Here is an 18,843-nt window from a genome sequence, read left to right on the forward strand (position 1 = left end):
TGAGCTGTGGCAAACTGTGATGATGGAAGCTACATTCACAGGGAGAGTTGGTGTGCAAGGCCAAAGCCACATGAGGTGGGGTGGGACCGTGAAGGAAATGCCCTCCAGGCCTGGGCCACCCTGGTGGTTCGAAGGGCAGGGCCACAGCCCCCCCTCCAAACCCCTGTGGAGCCAGGAGTTGAAGGGTTGGACCTGGAAGACATTTGCACGGTGCCTCCCTCTGTGGCTGGGTGGGGGCAGCCTCGTGGTTCAGGGCCGAGACGGTGGGTGCCAGGCTCGGAGGGAGGGGTGTGGCGCTTAGGCCCCTCCGGACCTGGAACGGAGAGGGGGCATCAGGGGAGGGTATAAGGCAGGGCCCAGAGGGAGAGCCCTCCAGCTGGGGAGTCAGTGCTGGGCCCTGGAGGCAGCAAGTCACAGGCTGGCCGGGAGGGGGTCTGGTGGGAGGTAAGACAGCGGTGACATGGAAGACAAAACAGATGGGACGCAAAAGGAGGATCCCTTCCCAGGGAACTGGGGCTGCAGGGAGCACAGCTCCAGGGCCCACCTGGCCAGGTGGTCAGGCTGTAGGAGGGGCAGCAGAAGATGACCGTGGCCCCAGAGGACGAGGGGGCAAGAGGATGGGGTGGGGCAGGCTGAGAGCATTCATCCCAGGCCGCCTGCAGGGCTGGGGAATCGGCCCCCAGCTCCCGTCAACAGAATGCCAGAGCACAAATGAGATGGAGGAGACAAGGACAGCGGGAGGGATGATGTGGCCGGCGTCATACTGCCCCCTGCTGGGTCGGGTCGTACCTTCCTCTGCGGATGTTTCTTCAGGAGCCAAGGCAAGACGGGAGAGAGAAACAGGAAAAGGAAATCTGACCTTCCTCTGCTCTCCAGGGAGAGCCCTCCTAGCCCTTATGAGACTCCCTGACCTAGAGAGAGGCCTGGGTCGCCAAGACCTGGACAACTAAGGACAGGGCCAGTGCGCAATACTGAGATCTACCAAAAATGGGCACTGGGTTCAATTCCTGACTCTGCCACTAATTCACCATTTGACCCTGTGCCTCAGGTTCCTCCTTCGTATATGGGGGGGGGGGGCGTTGGATCAACTCCAGGGCCCCACACTTAGATGACCAAGGGGCTCTTAGGTTCAGTGGAGACTAGGGATAAGGGAACACACACCTGGCACAGGTGAGCCTTGCAGGCCTCCACCCAGCTGTGCTGAGATACACTGAGGTACACTGGGGCCCAACATGTATATTATAGTACTGGGGAGTGAACCCCAGGGTGTCCTTCCACTGACCTCCATCCTAGCACCACCTCCCTTGTTTTTGTTTTTTAATTTTGTGACAGAGTCTTGTTAAGTTGCCAAGGCTGGCCTCAGACTTGAGATCCTCCTGTCATAGCCTCCAGAGTCACTGGGATTACAAACATGTACCACCACTCTCAGCCAACCTTCACATTTTTCAAGAGAGCCTGGCAGTTGGGATTGTTAAATGTGAAATTTCTTGGTTTATAAATGTGAGCAATTGTTCAAATGTTGAAACGAGACCCTGTGGGCTGACTTGGACTGGTGATGTGTGAGCTCTGGTTTATGAAACCTCTCAGGGAAGTCCCTCAGCTCCAACAGTCTGGGTTCTGACCCTGAAGACACCAGGGGGTCTAGGGTGCATGTGTGTGTGTGTGCGTGTCTCTTACTTAAATCCCCAGCCCGTGCCGCCCAGGACGATGGCTGCAACCAGGACAGCCCCGGCGATGGAGCCAATGATGATGTTGGTACCGCTGGGACCTGGGGAGGAGGGCAGGGCTTGGTTGGCAGGGACAGGAATGGAGAATGGGAAAGACAGACCCGCCCTGGCCAGCTCGAGCCTCACCTTTATATCGCTCTGTCTCCCCGGTGGGTGGGGATGTGGGCAGGGGGTTGTGGATGCTGCAGTCTTTGCCTGTCCAGTCAGGCTGACAGATGCACTTCCCTTCATTGCTACAGACCTAGAGGTGAGGTGGCGCCAGCAGAGGTGAGTAGATCTGTGTCCCCTCTTGTAAGCCTCTCCCACCATCCCTGGCCTCCAGGTACCCACCCCGTGGTGGGAGCAGATCCGGCGCTCCCCACTGCCTGGGCAGGTGCTGAAGTTGAAGGCAGAGGCTGGCAGGCAGCGGTGGTCCAGGCACAGCATGTTGGGCCCACAGGCCGTGCCATCCTCCACATAGCTCAGGTCTGAGCCATCAGCCAGCTGCACATGGCCTCCCCTGGGAGATGATTCAGCCAGCTTCAATCCCCGTCCCCTAGCCCCATCGGAGCTGCCACCTCCCCTTCCCCAGCCATGGTCCCAACCAACACCTGCAGTCCAGCTCCTTGCCCTGGTGGTAGAAGGTAACACTGCTGATGTCTCCCCCTAGGTCCCCTAGCCGAGGTGCTCCAGAGATGTTGACACAGAGGAGGAAGCCACAGAGCACATCCCTGTTGGGGCATGTGGAGATAGTGAGCCCAAGTTTGGTTCCAGACCCAATTACTGAACTCTGTTCTGCCCTTTCCACTGGGCTTCGGGCTCCTCCTAGAAGAACCTGAATATCACTTCCCTCCCCAGAGCTTCCCCAAGGCTCAGTAGGTGCCTTGACTACTCACTGCTTATTGCACTGGACCCAGCCTGACCCCTTGCGCCCACAGTTCCCACGCTCTGTCCCCTCCACATTCAGCTTCTCATAGCAGAAGCGATCAGCAGCCACTGGGGAAAGATGATGCCAGGTGTCACCCCACCCACCCCAGGACCTCAGGCCCATACCTCCCGACTGTGGTTTGATTTCCAGGCCAGTTGGCTCTCTGAGATCCTGGGAGCGTCTCAATTCTGGGTCCCTCAGAGTCCCCTCTCCACACTCAGCCAGACTCACCATGGCCCCAAAGGGCCTGGCACTGTCGGTCCCGAGTTTTGCAGCGACCTCCATAGCAACGACCCTGAAGGAGCAGCAAACAAGAGTCAGGAGATGGAGAGAGATACTGGGGGATCAGGTGGAGACAAGAGATTGCATTGAGCCATGAAGGGAAGGAGCCCCCTCCCCTCATACCTGCTCATGATCACAGTAGTAACCATCCAGCTTGTGCAAGTTAGGGGGACACTGTGGAGAGAGGGCTGACTGAGCAGACACCCCAGGGAGGCATACAGGCTTGCCAAATGCCTGGGGGCTGAAGATATAGCTCAACTGGTACAGTGCTTGCCTTGCGTGCACAAAGCCCTGGGTTCAATCCTCAGTTTAAAAAAAAAGCCTCCCCTGGGAATAAGACTCATGTTACAGGGTTCTTGAACCTTAAGGACAAAAGGAGTGTGTCTGGTTCTGGATTTAACCATGTAGATTCAAAAGTCCTTTGGCCTCTCCAGCTTTCCTCAGTCTCCTACATCCACCCATCTCTGAGGACAGGGAGAAAAAAATGCCTAGCACATAATTACCACTTAATTGATGTTAACCAATATTATTATCCACTCTGATCCCTAGCATACACTAGGTGCTGTGCCAGGCGCTGGAAATACCAGCCAGACTGTAAATGCTGGTTTAATGATTGAAGGAACAAAGCCAGGAGGCATGAAGAACCCCTTCCTCAGATAAGGAAATGAGATGATGAGCGGCTAGTGTCGCCAGCTGCGAAGCGCAGGGGCTCAGAGAGCTGTCACAGAACCAAACCGATAGGGGTAGGGGCTGCCTTGCCCGGGGCTCGGTAGGACGACTTGGCCGGGCGGACCTGGCTTGAGTCTCCAGTGCAGGTCTCCGCGATGTCGCATTCGTTCACCGCCTCTCGGCAGGAGACACCTCGCGGCTCGTACTAAGGAAGGGATGCATTTCGGGGCTATAGATACCTTGGCGCCGTCCTCTCCGGGACCACACCCTCTTCCCCACGGGTTCTCATTTCCCTGTCCCCCCCCATTTAGGGGCTGCTCACCCCTCACCCCCATCCCACCCCTCAGAGCCAGGCTTTCAACAGTCCAAGGTGGCCGAACGCCCCGCCCCAATCGCTCATTGGTGCTTCTTTCGAGCCAGGTCCCGCCCATATATGTGCTCCGCCCTTAACAGCTCCGCCTCCCGTGTGTGTGTGTGTGTGTGTGTGTGTGTGTACACGCGCACGCACGAGATCGAACCCAGAACCTCATGCTTACCAGGCAAGAGCGCTGTACCACTGAACTACACCCTGAACCACATCCCCAGCCCCTGCCGCCTCTTATCTGAAGTCGTCCCACGGTCCCTCCGTGGTCCCGGCCCCGCCCGATCGCTCTTCCTCACCTTGCAGCGGCGACAGCAGAGCCCGTCGCTGCACATAGCATCGTGAGTCAGAGTGCACTTCTTGCAGCAGTTGCCACCCGCTCGGCTGCATTCCTGAGGGTCGCCAAGAGTAGCGGAGGGAAGCGGGCAAGTCCTAATTCTCCCCACTCCGACCCTCCCCCGCGCCCACCTCCGCCTCCCCGGTCCCATCTGGCGCACGCATAGGCCGCTCACCTGCACCGAGCCGCAGTCACATTCCTCCCCCGCCTCCACGAAGCCGTTTCCGCACTCGGGGGGGTCCAGAAGCTGGACCGGGAGGGGGTGTCGGGAGTCTGGCTGGGACCTTGCCCAAGCCCGCCTCCCCTGTTCCCCGCCCCGGGGCTGGTACCTTGAGGGGCTTGTTGAAGAGGCAGCTCCCGCCGCCCTCCTGCAGAAACTGGTTGTACTCATCGATGCTGCAGCGCGAGAACTTGCGGGGCAGGTAGAACCTGGGCGATGGTGAGGGGATGGATGATCCCCCCCAGCCCGCCCTCTCGCCCCTTGTTAACTCTGGGGAGCGGGCACACCAGTGTCTCGGTCACCATCGAAAGGCGGCTGAATGCACTACAATCCTCCCGCCTGCCCATCAAGGAATGAGCGGAGGACGTAGCTCCCGCCAGCTCTGCGGAATCTCAGGATTCCGAGCACTCAGAAGGGACCGTGCCTCCACACGACGCTCGGGCGGCGCCCAGTGGCGAACGCGTGCACTACAGTCCGGCCAAGTTTCGTGTCCCAGCAGGGGAATCTGGGCCTTCTGAGTAGTGTTCGAAGAGAACTGGGCTTCTTGGAATCCCGTGTGGTCCCATGAGCTGGGCTTTTGGGGCGCAGATTAATCCAGTGCCTTCTCTGGGATTCCCCTCAAGACCCTCTCCCCAGTTCGTGCCCAAGAACTCACCCAGTATCCTCCATGATGCAGCCCAGCCAGATGTCTGGACACTTGCAGTCCCCTGAGAGGTGAGCCAGGAGGATATGAGGGAGGGTGGAGGACCACTCCCTCCCACTTACACCCTCTTTACTTCTAGAGTTGCTGGGTGTGGGTCGAGGCTGGCTGTGGGATCACTTGGTGTTCTCTAAGGGTTGATACCTGCTGAGCTCCTGTGTTTGTTCCACATCATGCCCAGGTTCTGCCCCAGCGTCTGGGCCAGGGTCACTGCCATGGCCCCCATGTTGCCATACTAGGGGTGGGGAAGATGGAGCACAAAGATGTCTCCATCCTCCCAACAGCCATCTTGTGCTTGGTATCCCCTCTCCCTCAGCCCCACCCCAGCCAGGCCTTCCCTACTCACCTCGTTGACACCCCCACCCCTGGACAGGGAGCAGATGCCCCCCACATAGGCTGCACCACTGCTGGTGCTCTGGAAGGTCCTGCCCCTGGAAGGAAAGAGTTGTCAGGGTGATCTCCTGCCTTCCTTATGCGACTCCCTGGGGTGTTAGGAGGTTGGGGGCAGGGGACCCTGACACTAGAGTCCTTCCTTGGGGAGGCAGGCAAGCCCCCCCCACCTTGGGCCTCATTTGCCTGAAAGTCAAGTAAGAGATTCCTATTAGATCATCTCTAGTTGCAAGGCCCTGTAATTAGATCCCCCCCACTCCATCAGGGTACTGGGTCTCTGAGGAAGGGATAATGGGACAGTCTGAAGGGGAAAGAGGGGACTGTGGGGAGGTAAGGGTATATGAAGACCCCCCACCCCAGGGATAAGGCAATGGGACCCAGCCTAAGATGCAGGGGATGCCCAGCCAGTTGCATGTGGCTGGGGCAGGTGTCAGGGCCCTCAGACTCCCCGGGCTCTGAGGAGAGCACCTGCACAGGCAGGTGTTAAGAACCCTAAGCACCACAGAAGGAGCCCAGGTCAGGTGCATGGGTCAAGGGACTCACGAGAAGAGGTGGGTGGCATCACTGGGCTCAGGCAAACCCTCCCGCCGGTAGACCATGAGCCGGGCCAGGGTTTCCAGGAGGTCATCCTGCACCTGGATCTTGTCCCCATCTGCCCATGTTTCCATGGCAACCAGCACAATGCGGGTGTTGAGCTGCTCCTTGTATATCTGGTACCAGAGGGAAGAAGATGAGGAGGGTTGGACGGTGGGAGTGGTTGTGGGGGGACAGGGATGTCCCTCCAGGAAGAGGGGGTCAGAGGCTGAAAGTGACCCCTGGATGTGTGGAAGAGTGTGGAGAAGATGGAGGAAGGGCTGCTCACCACATCTGCCAGGTTCACCACGGACTTGGCAAAGTTGCTGGTGAGGACCACAGACTGTCGCATCTGCTCAAACTGCAAAAGAGAAGAGGGGGAGGGAGGGAGGCTTCTTCCTGGCCCTTCCTCCTGGTGTCACCCCCCAAGTCTGGGAACTTACCAGCTGGTGGTCATTGATTACAATCAGCTCCACGTACTTGGTCTCACTGTGTACAGTGGGGTGGCCCCTGCGGACCTGGGGGGTGGGTGGGCACTTGGAATCAGTCCCTCCATGTTTGGCCTCATGGCCAAGCCATGGAAGACTCGGTGTATGTGCGGTGGTCTGGACTGCAGCGGGGGACAGTGCCAGCCTCCACTGTAGCGTATCCCATCCCTCCCCAGCCTGGGAATGGGCACAGAGGGCCAGCAGCCTTTGCTTGCCTGAGATGGGGACCTGTGTAGACATCAGTGTTAGGGAGGAGTTGGGGGGCTCTTCCCAGAGATGGCTCCCTGGCCATAGGTGGGAGTTCCTGCCTTGGACCACAGCCTGATGTCTCTGAAGCCCGAGGTCTGAGCGGGCCCCGTACCTGCCTTTTCCTTCTCAGCCTCGGCCGGTTTGGAGGAGCAGAATGGGCGGGGTCAGCAAACAGGCAGCCTGTGGGGAGGGGCAGGTGAGGGGGGCACGGCCCACCCCCACCCCAGCCCAACCTTCCCTCCCTTACCTGGTTCCCTGCATCCGAGGGGGGCTGGGAGGAGAGGGGTCCGGTAAATGAGGTGGGGAAGGGGTCCCTGCAATGAGGGGGGATTAGTTCTTGGGGAGCCAGGTCTGCTCTGGGCCCAGTTGAGGGGGTAGCTCCAGCCCTTCTCTCCATGCCAACCTAGGGTGACCCAGAACTGGCCAGAGCTCCCATGTCGGATCTGATCTCCCAGATGCTCAGATTCCGGGGTCAAGACCTGGGGGTGCCCTGAGAGACATGGGGCAAAGGACACTGGAGCCCAATTGGAGGTCACTCAGGGGACAGAGGGGACATTGGAGCTGGGGGCATAGGGCGAGGGAACCAGAGCTGGGATCACTGAGGAGGGCAGTGAGTCTGAGGTTACTGAGGGAGGCGGAGGAGGAGGCAGAGACAGCTGTTGGGATGGTCACAGCATGGCCATCAGAGGGGCTTACCTGGGGGGCTCCCCAAGGCCCAGCCATCTCTTGGGGCTCCACAATGTAAGTCAAGTTCCCATCAGAGAAGACCCCACTGTGGAGAGAGAGGCACAGATCCCCACCGTCCCAGACTGGGCAGGAGGCTCTCCCTGCCACCCAGCCCTGCCGGTACTCACTGCAGCCCCCGGCAGGTGGAGATGGCGGCAAAGGAGTGCGGGCTGTCCCGGAGCTTCCCCTGGTAGTAGCAGTGGTCTCCAGCCCCCTGGGGAGCAGCAGAACAGTAAGCATAAGGCAACCCACCCTGGCACGGAGGCAGGAGGATGGTGGGGGAGCACAGAAAACTGCCCTGTGTGCAGGTGACTGGAGTCCCAGGTATACCTGGGCCTCTGGAGTGTGGTTCTATGCTGCTGCTGCTCCTCATTGGCTGTTTCCTAACCCTCTCTGTGCCAAGTTCACCTCTCCTATAAAATGAGGAAGTTGGACCATGGCAGGGGTTCTTAGCCATTTGTTGGTCACAGACTTCTTTGAGAATAATAGCTAACAATTATATAGCACCTGCTGTGTGTCAGGCCCTCTTCTAAGCACTTACCATGTATTATCTCATTTAATCGGATGACTGCTATGGACTCACCCTAACCCACGCCATCTCACTTGAACATTGCCTCTTTGGCACATACCTGGACATGTGGTCTGTGGCTGAGGAACTGTAAGCAGCATGGGTCCTCCTGGCCGGGCTCATGGGTCAGGGGACCAGCAGCACCCCCCTCCCCCAACTCTGCTTCCTGCAGAATTACTCGTGCTCCAGTTACTGAACAGGCTGGGAGGGGGCAGGCTATTTATAGATACTCATTCATCTTTGTTCAGGCTCCAGGGCCTCCAGGGCTGGGACCCTGGTGTGGCAGGCAGCCGGGAATCCCAGGGCAAGAGGGGGCACTTCCTCCACTGCCTCCTCCCAGGAGATCCTAGGGAGACAGCCAGCAGGGCACAGTGAGGGCCCCTGTATGCACCCCACAAGGCAGGAGCTGGCTTGGAGGCGGACTCCCGGGGCTGGGCAGGGGGCCTCAGGTCCCACACTGTGCGACCTGCCTACCCAAATGGCGATTCTCAGGGCTTCCAAGGTGAGGAGAGATAGAAGATCTCCAGGAGTCAGGCCCTCCTGAGTATCTCCCTGACCTCCCTTCCACCAGCCACCTGTCCCTCCATCTTTTGTTCCCCCAGTGCTGGGGATTGAACCCAGGGCCTCATGCATGCCAGGCAAGCACTTAACCTCTGAGCTCCACTGCAAGCCCTGTCCCTATACCTTTGTCCACAGAAACAGCAGCCCTATCCCACCTCCCTGTTCCCTTCCGAAGGCACTCACAGTACTGTGCTGGGTTATCCCCTCCCTGCTGAAGTGGCGCTCTACGTATTTCGAGGAGAGGAGGTGACTGAAACAGCAGACAGAGTGGCAGAAGGAAGGAGAGGGTTGTTGGTGAGGTCTGGTCAGGCTTGGGGCCTGCCCCCAGCTCCAGGATCCCCGCACCCACCCTCCACCTGGCACCAGCAGCCACGCCCAGGCACCTGCTGCCCACCCTCCCGCTGCCCTTCCTCCTGGGCTCAAGGCCACACTCACTGGTTCAGCTCCAGGTCCAAGGTGAAGTTTGAGTTGAAGGCTGGGATGACGAAACTCACCTGGGCCAGATGGACAGGCTGAGGTGGGAAAGGGCAAAGGGGAATCAGTCTGAGGCCCCTGGATGGAAGGAGCCCTAGGGAGGGTGCTGGCCCCAACATCTGAGGGGATCCCTCTTTCAGAAGATGCTTTGCACAAGGTTCCTTTCCTGGGGGGCAGGGCAGGGTGCTCACCCCTGGGCATGGCCGGCCCCACCCCCTGCCTCTGGGTTGAACTCCTGGGACCAGGTTCCTGGAGCAGCTGGGCCAGCGGGGGGAGTCCCTCAGCCTGCTCATGGCCTCATCCAGGTGCTCCCCGCTGCTGGTAGGACCACCCCAACCTCAGATGGAGTAAAGGAAAGGTCCCCAGAAGTAACAGAGAAAGGGAGAAGAGTCCTGTCCAGGAAAAGGGAAGCAGGCCCTTTGCTTCCTGCCCAGCCCCAGTCCACACAGGAAGCCGTGGACTGTGCAGATATGGGCGGAGTGGGCAGGAGCTGATCACCGTGCCCCAGATGCTGGGCAACAGGCAGGTGCCATCCTCTGAGGAGGTAAGGACTTGGCTCCTCTACTCCCAAATCCATTGCCCTCTGCCTTGCCCAAAGCAGCTCATCTTTAATATTTCAATTCCATGGTTAATTTTTAAACACGGAAGTTTTCCTGATAAATTTTTCAGAGGGGCCTATGCAGTGGGGCTGGGAGGTTCCAGGTTGTCATGACAACCTTGCTCAGGCCTGAGCAAGATGGCTGCCCTCCCAGGCCTGGGCACCGGTTGCCAGGAGGGGATGGAGACTTCAGATCCTGGAGGGAGAGTCACTCCAAGAGAAGAAGGGCAGGAGAGCCCAGGCTGAGGGAGTGTCAGCCTTCTTGGGCCCTGAGTCACAGTCACCCTAGGGATACCTCTGGGGGCTCCCGCCTCCTCCTCAACTGGAGTATACGGCCTCAGGTCTTAGGAAAGATCTGGAGGCAGAAGGAAGGCTGGAGGGTTCAGGAGTTGGAGCCTCCTTTCTGCCTGTCCATTTAAGAAAACTGAGCTCCAGATACCAAGGTGAGGGTCACAGCACTCTGCCCTGAGGATGGGAAGCTTTTGTTTCCTGCCTGGCTCTCATGGTAGGGGAGCAGGTTGCAGGAAAAAACGGGAGCCTGACATCGATGTCATGAAATTCCATAGCCTGCTGCCTGGTCTAGCTGCTCAACCACCTGACCATGACTAATCCTCACTGAGAACTTCTTAGGCACCAGGCACGGGTCTGTCTTTGATAAGCATTATCATATTCGATCTTCACAACAACCCTATAGGATAGCTGCTACTGTCATTCCCACCTGACAAACAGGGAAATTGAGGCACAGACAGGCTGATAAACTGGCCCAAGGTCACACATCTGAGAAGTGGTGGAGCTGAGAGTCAAACCTAGGGAATCCATTTCCAGGGCCTTCCCACCCCAAAGGTGAAATAAGATGGAAGTTGGCCTGGGGTCCATGAGAGACCCTGGGAGAGACAGCAAGGTGGGGCGGAGTGCCCGAGCCTGGGTAGCAGATCTTTGAGCCCCAAGGACACTGACTCTTCCCATCCCAGCTGACCAAGGCTCCAAGTCCCATTCTGAGCCCCTAGAACATCGATCAGACTCGAAATAGAAAGTCAAGGACAAGGAGTGACTGCTTTTCTCCCCGCCCCTGCCCAGGGCCTCCTCGCTCGCTCTCCCCTCCCTCCCTCCGAACCAGGACTGGCTCTATCCCTGCCCCTCCCCAGCCCTTCCTGGACCATCTCTGCCTCCCCTTGGACGGATCCTGCTTGTTCTGTCGGTCCCCCATGGACAAGCCCCTACGCCAGCCCAGAGAAGCAGCTCGCCCCACCGTCACCTTGCCCTGATTCTCTGTCTCAGGATGTGCATCAGGGACCTAGCAACTTCTCTGAATTTCAGATTTTCACGCTAAAAATGATGAAGATGAAGGCCACTTTTGAGACTGAGAGGTTGATGTTGTTGTGGGAGGTCGTCCTGGGCCTGGAGGAGTCTGGCACTTCTAGAACCTTCCCTACTTGGGAGGTCAGCAGGCTGACCTCACTGTCCCTCTCTGTCTGTGGAGGCCAGGCTGGTCCGATCTAGGGCATGCCCAAGACAGATGGGGGTGCAGTGCCAGAGACTGCAGAGTCCTTTCTGGTCCCACCTCTATAGCCTGTGAGGCTGAACTGTGGGAGCAGATCCCCGTTCCCCAGCAAGATACGGGGCTCAGGCCAGAGAAGGCAGGACAGCACATGCCCTGAGGCTGGTCCTGACAGAGGCAGATTTGGGAGCTACCAAAAGGTGGTGGAAGAGAGAGGAGAGGAGCAGACATCCACGCATGCTCGGAGGACACAGCTCTGAATGCTGTCTGAAGAAAGAGCTAGATCAGGCAGGGCCCCCTCAGTCCCAGGACCTCTGGGTCTCAGACACCAGAGTCCCCAGAGCTCCCAGCCAAGTTTTTCAGGCCAATGTTCTATCAAAGTCCAACTGTTCTCCTGGCCTACGCCTGTCTCATGCCCCTGACCTGCCCCTGGCCTCATTCCATCGCCTCCCAGGCCCTGGTGGACTTTCCAGTCTTGAGGTCACACCAGTCATCCAGCCACTGCCACCCCCAGTAACCAGCTCTGCATGGCAGGGCCAACTCTGCATCCTGCACTTGCCTCTTGCTGCCCTGGCCACCGGCGCAGTCACGTGCTCCACCTCATTTGATCTCGACCCACCCAGGCCGTCTGGACCTCATTTTACAAATGCTGGACCGAGGCTTAGCGAGGGTCACTTGGAGGTGACAGGCTCAGGGTCAAGGCCGGGGAGCCAGCTGTCGGGCCAAGTCTCACCCTTGAGCTGGAGGTTGCCTCTGCCGTTGCAGCTGGCAGGATGACGATCCACCTCTCCACCTGAGCTTTCCCTGTTCCTCGTCCCTCACTTTCCCAGACACCTGCTTCAGGGGGACCATACCTCATTCTCTCTGAGCTCTGTGTGGGGCACGACCATGTTCAGGGTGCAGAGAGAAGGAGGCAAAGATTCTGCTGGCATCCCCCCTGAATAATCAAACACAGATGCTGGTCTCAGGCCCAGACCTGCAGGATCCTGTTCTTGAGAAAGAGGAGACCAAAGATCTTTAGGGTTCCTAAGTACCCTAGAAAATCTGAACATGCAGACCCCTGCTTCCTATGACCTGCAGGCTCTGCCCTTCACGCACCGGCCCAGGAACCCCCAACAGCACCTCTACTTCCCCACAGCCCTCCCATCCCACCCTCATCTGCACGGTTGGTGCCCACAACCTTGGCTACCTCCTTGCCCTCTGGTCCTTTAAGCAAACAGCGTATATATACACACACACACTCTCTTTTTTCTTCAGAATCTTACTATGTTGCCCAGGCTGCCCTTGAACTCCTGGGCTCAAGTGATCCATCTTAGCCTTAGCCTCCCGAATACTGGGATTACAGGTTCATACCGCCATGCCTAGCCACACTCATTCTTGGCGTGTTTTTGTTTTGTTTTAATGACTGATTCACCATTTCACGAGGGCCACCTTTAATCCCCTGGAGCAAGGGGCTCAGTATTTAATAGAGTGAAAGCAGCAGGAGTTCTAGGTGAGTGCTTAATCCTCGGCCTCAGTTTCCCCATTGGTAAGATGGGACTGTCAGGAGGAGGAAGAGGAAGCCCTGCTCAGTGTGCTGTTATCATAAAGACGCGTGATAATAAATGAGAAAGGATGTAGAAAACAGTCCAGCTGAACGGGGCTTTGAGTACCTGGATAAAAGACCCCCTTAGGCAGGGACAGGCTCTAGATCTGGGTGACTGATTTATCTGTGAGGTGTCTCTCACCTGCGGGCTTCTTTCCGGAATCCTCTCCAGCCAGCTGGGCTTGGAGACACCACCACCTCCTGGGCTGGGTGGCTGCACATGGGGGAGGAGCTAGGGAGGCAGGGGGCTCCCCACAGGGGCGTGTCCTGGCTGGAAGACCCCTCTTTTCACCCCCCAACTGACTCACTGCAGGGTCCCCAGCGAGGTGCTAATGCTGTATTTATCAACAGGACCAGGGGATTCCCAGACACTGAGAACAAACAGTTGGACAAATTTCTGATGATGAGATTTGACCTAAATTTTTGAAGACAGAGTCACCTCCTCACAAGGTCATCAGTCCCTCTGGGGGAAGGTGCTGGGCAGCTGGGTTCCTCTAGGCAGCCAGGAGGGGTGCTTGGGAGAGGCCAAGCCCACAGGCTGGAGTCTGGCTGGGGAGGACTTGAGGCGCCCGGCCTGCCCTGTGCCTCCTGGAGCCCCACCTGGCGCCTGGCGGGTAACCCCCAAAGCCCCGACTGACTCCTGTTCCTCACGCCCATCCCTCAGGCCAGCATTCGGGTGCCCCACTCAGGGGTGCTGGGAATGGGGAACGTGGTGGCTCTGTCTGGATCCCAGGCTGGACACCTGACACACATCATCTCTAGCTCTTGCAGCAGCCCAAGGAGTGGGACTGTCATCATACCCGTTTTATGGAGGAGGAAGGGGCTTCTCAGAACATAGGAAGACACGTTGGAGCAGGATCTGCACTGAAGTTCGCTCGCCCCAAAGCCACAGCCAACAGCCTTTCAGACCACAGTCTGCGGACCCTCCCTCCTATGGGGCTCAGCACGTAGCCCTTAGGAACAAGCTGGGTCCACGGGTCCTGGCCATGGCTTTTAACCACCATGCGCCTCCCAGGAACCTCTCATTCCCCCACCCCAGGTTAGATCTGCAACTCTGGCCACAGACCACAGCTAGCCTTGGCTCTAGCAGGTGACAGCACTGGGTGATCACTCTGGGCTGCTGCCTCTGACACCCATCTTCCCAGGGCTGGAGGTTGAGCCTCCCTCAGTCGCCCCCACCTCTATGCAGCAGGGAAGCAAGAGGCTCTCTGCGCAGGGCTTCTGGGGCAGCATTTCCAGTAAATGCTGCTGTGGGCAGCTCACAAAGGCCCAGCTGAGGGAGGAGGCCCCCTCTCCCTGCTGGCTCACATGAGCACTGTCTCCTGGGCCTGGGACCCCTTCACTCCAGACCCTGTTCGCTTCCCTCCATCCTGCCTCTCCTTGCTTCCCAAGGATTCTGGGTTCCCCATGGCCAGGCCTAACCCACATAGCAGCTTCTTGTGAATCAAAGAAAGGTGACCCTCAGGACACACGCAGCCTCTTGAGCCCATGGATTTCATTCAGCTCTTTTATCCCTTGCTTGGGTGACTTGCACAGTCAACAACCAGTCTGACTGTACCCTGTGGGCCTCTTATCCTCCTGCCTTACCCTTAGCTGTGGGCTGCTTGTGACCAGACATTTCTGCTCTTTCAGAAGCCCCTCACTTCTCTGGGTCACAGGCCCAACCTACTTACAAACTGGACAGAAGTTGAGGGTTTGAGGGCAAAGAGAAAGCAAGGGGTCCCTCATGTCCCTCTTCTATACAACCCTGAGTGAGGTAGGCAGTCCACCAGCTAAGTGTACCACTCTGGATTTCTTTCCCTTTCTCTCTTTCATACTAGGGATCAAACCCAGGGGTGCTCTACCACTGAACTACATCTCCAACACTATTTATTTACTTCTTGGTCCCGGGATTGAACCTAGGGTCACTTAACCATGTAGCCAAATCCCCAGCTCTTTTTTTTTTTTTAATGTTTTTATTTTGAGAGTTTATGGCTAGGTTTTTAAGGTCTTGCTAATTTGCTGAAGCTGGTCTTCAACTTGCCATCCTCATGCCTCGGCTTTGTGAGTTGCTGGGATTACACGTGTGCACCACCACGCCCGGCACCCTTTATATTTTTTATCTTAACAGGGTCTCACTAAGTTGCCCAGGCTTGCCTTGAACTTACCATCCTCTTGCCTGGGCCTGCAAAGTCCCTGGGATTATAGGCATGGGTCACTGCACCTGGCTGGATATCAATGTTGACTCAGCTACTGATGTGACTTGGGAGAGTTACTTCCTCTCTCTTTGCCTGTTTTCCTCATCTGTGAAATGGAAATCATGGTCCCATCTCCTGAAGTTGGGATGAGGATTAAATAGACTCATATGTGTAAAGGCACATGTGTGCCTGCCCTAATGGACTGGTAAATTGTGATATCTCTCTATCATCTAATTCTTTCCTGGTCACCTTCCCTTTCCCCTGTGCTAGCCCCATGCCCACCCCCACCAAGCCAAGGATCCCCAGCAACCAAGCCCTTTCCCATAGCCACCTCCTGGAGGTAAGAGCGGCTGCTGAGATTTATGATATCTTCATCCAGATGAGGCTCGGAAAGGTGAGCAGATCAGCCCAACACCCAGGCAGGTCAGTGCCCAAGGTTCCCCGCCCCAGCCCTGCGAGGCAACATGTGCCCCAGGCTGCCCACGTGGCCGGAGACCTCAATGCCTGCTCAACTGCTCAATTGGAAGTCCTCACCAGGGAGATAACTTGGGACAGAAACCAAGCAGCGCGGGTGTAGAGAGCTTCCTGCTGGACCAGGGTGGTCAAGGCTGCCCTGACCCCACCATCAGCCCCAGAAGTGCCCCATCCTTCTTGTGGGTTCAGTTGGGGAAGTGCCCCTTGACCCAAATCCAGAGAGCCCTGGAGGCAGAACAGTGCAGTGTAGGAGCCCTGGTCTTGGAGAAAATTACTCCCAGCTCCACTAATTAAAGATCTGATTGATTTGGGGTAAGTTACTTAACCTCTCTGAGCCTGAGTTTGTTCATCTGCAAAACGGAGCAGACAGATGTTACCTGCCTCCCAGAGTTGCAAGACTTAAATGATGTGCTCACAAAGCTCAGCAGAATGCCTGGCCCAGAGAAGTTCAAGGGAAACTGAGGCAGGGCCCTAAGTCCCCTGAGGAGGCTACGAGAGAAGTCTCAGTCCCAGAGAGACCCCTACTGCAGATGACTACTGCCCACAGACCCACAGGACTCTCTGCTCCCACCCCCGCCCCCAGGCACCCCTTAGGTGTATTCAGATTTGGTCACTAACATATACGCCACACATGCACACAGGCCACCCACTCACCCAGCAGAACAACACTCAAAGAGACACCCCACCCATCCAGTCCCACTGCACCTCCCTGATCTCCTTCACAGCTACAGGCGCCTCCTCTCCAAAAAGGACTAGGCCCAAGAAACCACTTGGATCCCTGACTTTTCAACCCTACCAGGCTCCTGTGATTCCCCTCATCTCTGCCCCCTGACCCCAAGGTGACATCACTCCTTCCCCAACCTATCATCCCCTAAAGCACAATCAGAGTCCCAGCAGTCAGGCAGGGTCACCAAGGCCCTACCAAGGCAGCCATGGGGTGCACAATTCACAGAAAGCCAGTCTAAGAACCAAACTGCAGCTGGGATACGAGGACCATCCTTATGCCCACCCACCTGCTCCCAGGGAGCCTGGGCAGGCGCCGCCAAAGCTGGTCTCTCCCCCCTGGCTCAGCCACCAGCTCAGGACCATCAGCCCCCTCCTCTCCGGGTCCCCATCACTGCCCTGAGTGATGGTGCATCTATTATGCATGTTCCCTTCCTGCTCCACTCCATTTCACAGTACTCCCCACCCCTGCACCACCCCACACCCCCTCCCCCTTAAGGGCTTTTAACCAAGTACATTAGGCAGGGCCAGATGCCAGTCTGACAGATGTCTGTAATGTTAGCCTCCGTTTCCCTCCTTCCTCCCTCTGCCCAGCCCAATTTACCTCCCACCACTCGCAGCTGCCAAAACTTCCCAGACTTTGTTGTGCCCCTCCTGAGTCTCTCCTGACACCCCCTGTTTCTGCTGGGCCTTCATCATCCAGCCCTCTGCCGCCCCCATTGGCCTGGCTAACTTTCAGCATCAAGGTCCTGGAGAACTGAGGCACGCTGAATGGATATTCCATCTGGATGATTATTATTCACATGATATTAATTAATTATTAATTGCAATTAATCTCTTTCATTCCTAACCTTCCTGTGGGAGGCAGGAAGGGCCTGGCAGCTGAAAAGGACAGGGGCAGGTAGAGCTGGTGTTGGTGGGTGAGCTTGGGTCCTCCAACCATTTTCCAAGATCCCACCTTCAGCCAGGACAGGAAGGCAGATCAAGTTTGTGCACAGTGGGAAACTGAGGCAGGAGCACATACTAAAGTTGGTCTAAGAAAGCTGAGGGTGGCTTTAGCGCACCTGGAAGTCAGAGTCCCTGATTGGGCACTGGGCAGCTTCTCCCTGGCCCGCACTGCTCTGCCCAAGCCCCATTTTAAGCAGAACCACTAGATGGGGCAGGGAGGGGGTGCTAGTGGAAGGCTGACCCATGACAGAACTGAGGCCTGGGTGAGCCAGTGTCCCTGAGGGCTGACAGCAGGGGGTCTCCACAATGATGGAAGGGACCAGGATGGGCAGGCCCAGGGCTTCCCACAGCCCATTGTACAGAAGGGGAAGCTGCCCCAGCCAGCTGCTGAGGTGGCGCCCAACCCTTGGCTACCCAGTTGCTTCCCTTGGGTTCTGAGGCCTGCTTCAGCCCCCTTCCCTCACCACCAGCCCCACTCACCGGGCCCCCAGGTGGCTCCTGGCGGACCCTGGTATCCAGCTGCTGCTTTCGGACCTCTCCCCCGGAGCTCTCCCCTACCAGACGGCTGGGCTCTGTGACCTCGGGGGCTTCTACAATACCCACCTGGGGTGAGCCCCTCCAGCGCAGAGCTCCTACAGGATCCCGGGCCCCAAGACCTGAGAAGACAAGGCCATAGCTGCAGGCAGATGCCCTCCACGGGGCAGGAGACTTGGGAAGCGGGTGGGCACACCCCAGCCCCCAATCTGGCGTGGCCCTTGGAGCCTTGGATCTTAATCGGGTGGGAGGATCTGGCTACCCTGCAGGGGAAGAACCCCAAGGGGAGGGGACCAGGAGCTTCGTCCTGCCCAACCGTCACGACTGCCCCCCCAAACCTGCAGAGACCTGCAGAGTCGGCCGGCCAGCGGCAGGGGAATGGCCGCAGTGAGGCCGGCCAGATCGGGACAGGTGGGTGGACGCACCTTGCCTCTTCTCTGGTTCCCCCACCCTCCCGCGCTCTGGATCGGCTGTCACCCGGGGCACTGCAGGAAAATGTGGCTGCAGCAGAAACCGCCGCAAAGCCCGGGGCGGGGGCCGGACGGGGGTACCCGGCAAGGCGGGGGTCACTTACCGGGCGCGGGGAGCAGCGGCAGCAGCAGCAGCAGAGCCGCGATCGCCCGGCGCCGCAGCCGCCTCATGGTTCGCTCATAATCCTCCGGGTCCCGGGGCTGCGGCTGCCAGCGGCGCGGCGGAGAGCAGGAGGCGGGCCGGGGGCGGGAGGCGCCGGCGGCCGGCGGGCGGGGGCGCGAGCGGGAGGCGGGGGTCCGCAGGGCGGGGGCGGCAGGGAGGCGCCGGCTCAGCGCGCTCTGGCCGCGGCCATCCCGGCGGGGCGGCGGGGCCGGGTTAAGAGCGGCGCGGCGAGCACGTGAGCCCAGGGCCCGCCCCCCACCCCCGCCCCCCAGCCCGCTGGCCCGGCCGCCGCGACGGGAGGACAAAAGAGGCGCCGCCCCGGGGGTCGCTTCCGACACCTCCTCTGCCCCCTCGGCAGGTGCACGGCCGGAGTGCACTCCCTCTCCGTCGGTCCCTTCCTCGGCCACCCGTTGCCTGAGGATCCGTGAGGACCCATAGATT

The 18,843-nt window shown here is 58.3% G+C and overlaps 1 protein-coding gene across 1 annotated transcript; it reads right to left on the reverse strand.

Annotated features, from left to right (window-relative positions):
• Nucleotides 1–758: 758 nt before the first annotated feature.
• Adam11 (ADAM metallopeptidase domain 11) lies at nucleotides 759–18,410 on the reverse strand. Its single transcript, XM_027947208.2, has 26 exons — nucleotides 18,344–18,410; nucleotides 17,716–17,891; nucleotides 9,194–9,270; nucleotides 8,942–9,008; nucleotides 7,758–7,843; nucleotides 7,600–7,675; nucleotides 7,151–7,217; nucleotides 7,016–7,083; nucleotides 6,610–6,684; nucleotides 6,456–6,527; nucleotides 6,137–6,303; nucleotides 5,550–5,634; nucleotides 5,348–5,438; nucleotides 5,159–5,210; nucleotides 4,613–4,712; nucleotides 4,459–4,530; nucleotides 4,246–4,338; nucleotides 3,710–3,790; nucleotides 3,040–3,090; nucleotides 2,866–2,929; nucleotides 2,603–2,702; nucleotides 2,318–2,437; nucleotides 2,058–2,226; nucleotides 1,854–1,968; nucleotides 1,678–1,768; nucleotides 759–807 (listed from the first exon to the last, which is right to left on the reverse strand). The coding sequence occupies exons 1-26, from the start codon at nucleotides 18,408–18,410 to the stop codon at nucleotides 759–761; spliced, it is 2,331 nt and encodes a 776-aa protein (XP_027803009.2).
• Between the last annotated feature and the right edge of the window lie 433 nt (nucleotides 18,411–18,843).

The sequence above is a fragment of the Marmota flaviventris genome, chromosome 17 (assembly GCF_047511675.1).
Source record: "Marmota flaviventris isolate mMarFla1 chromosome 17, mMarFla1.hap1, whole genome shotgun sequence".
In the NCBI taxonomy this organism is placed as follows: Eukaryota; Metazoa; Chordata; class Mammalia; order Rodentia; family Sciuridae; genus Marmota; species Marmota flaviventris.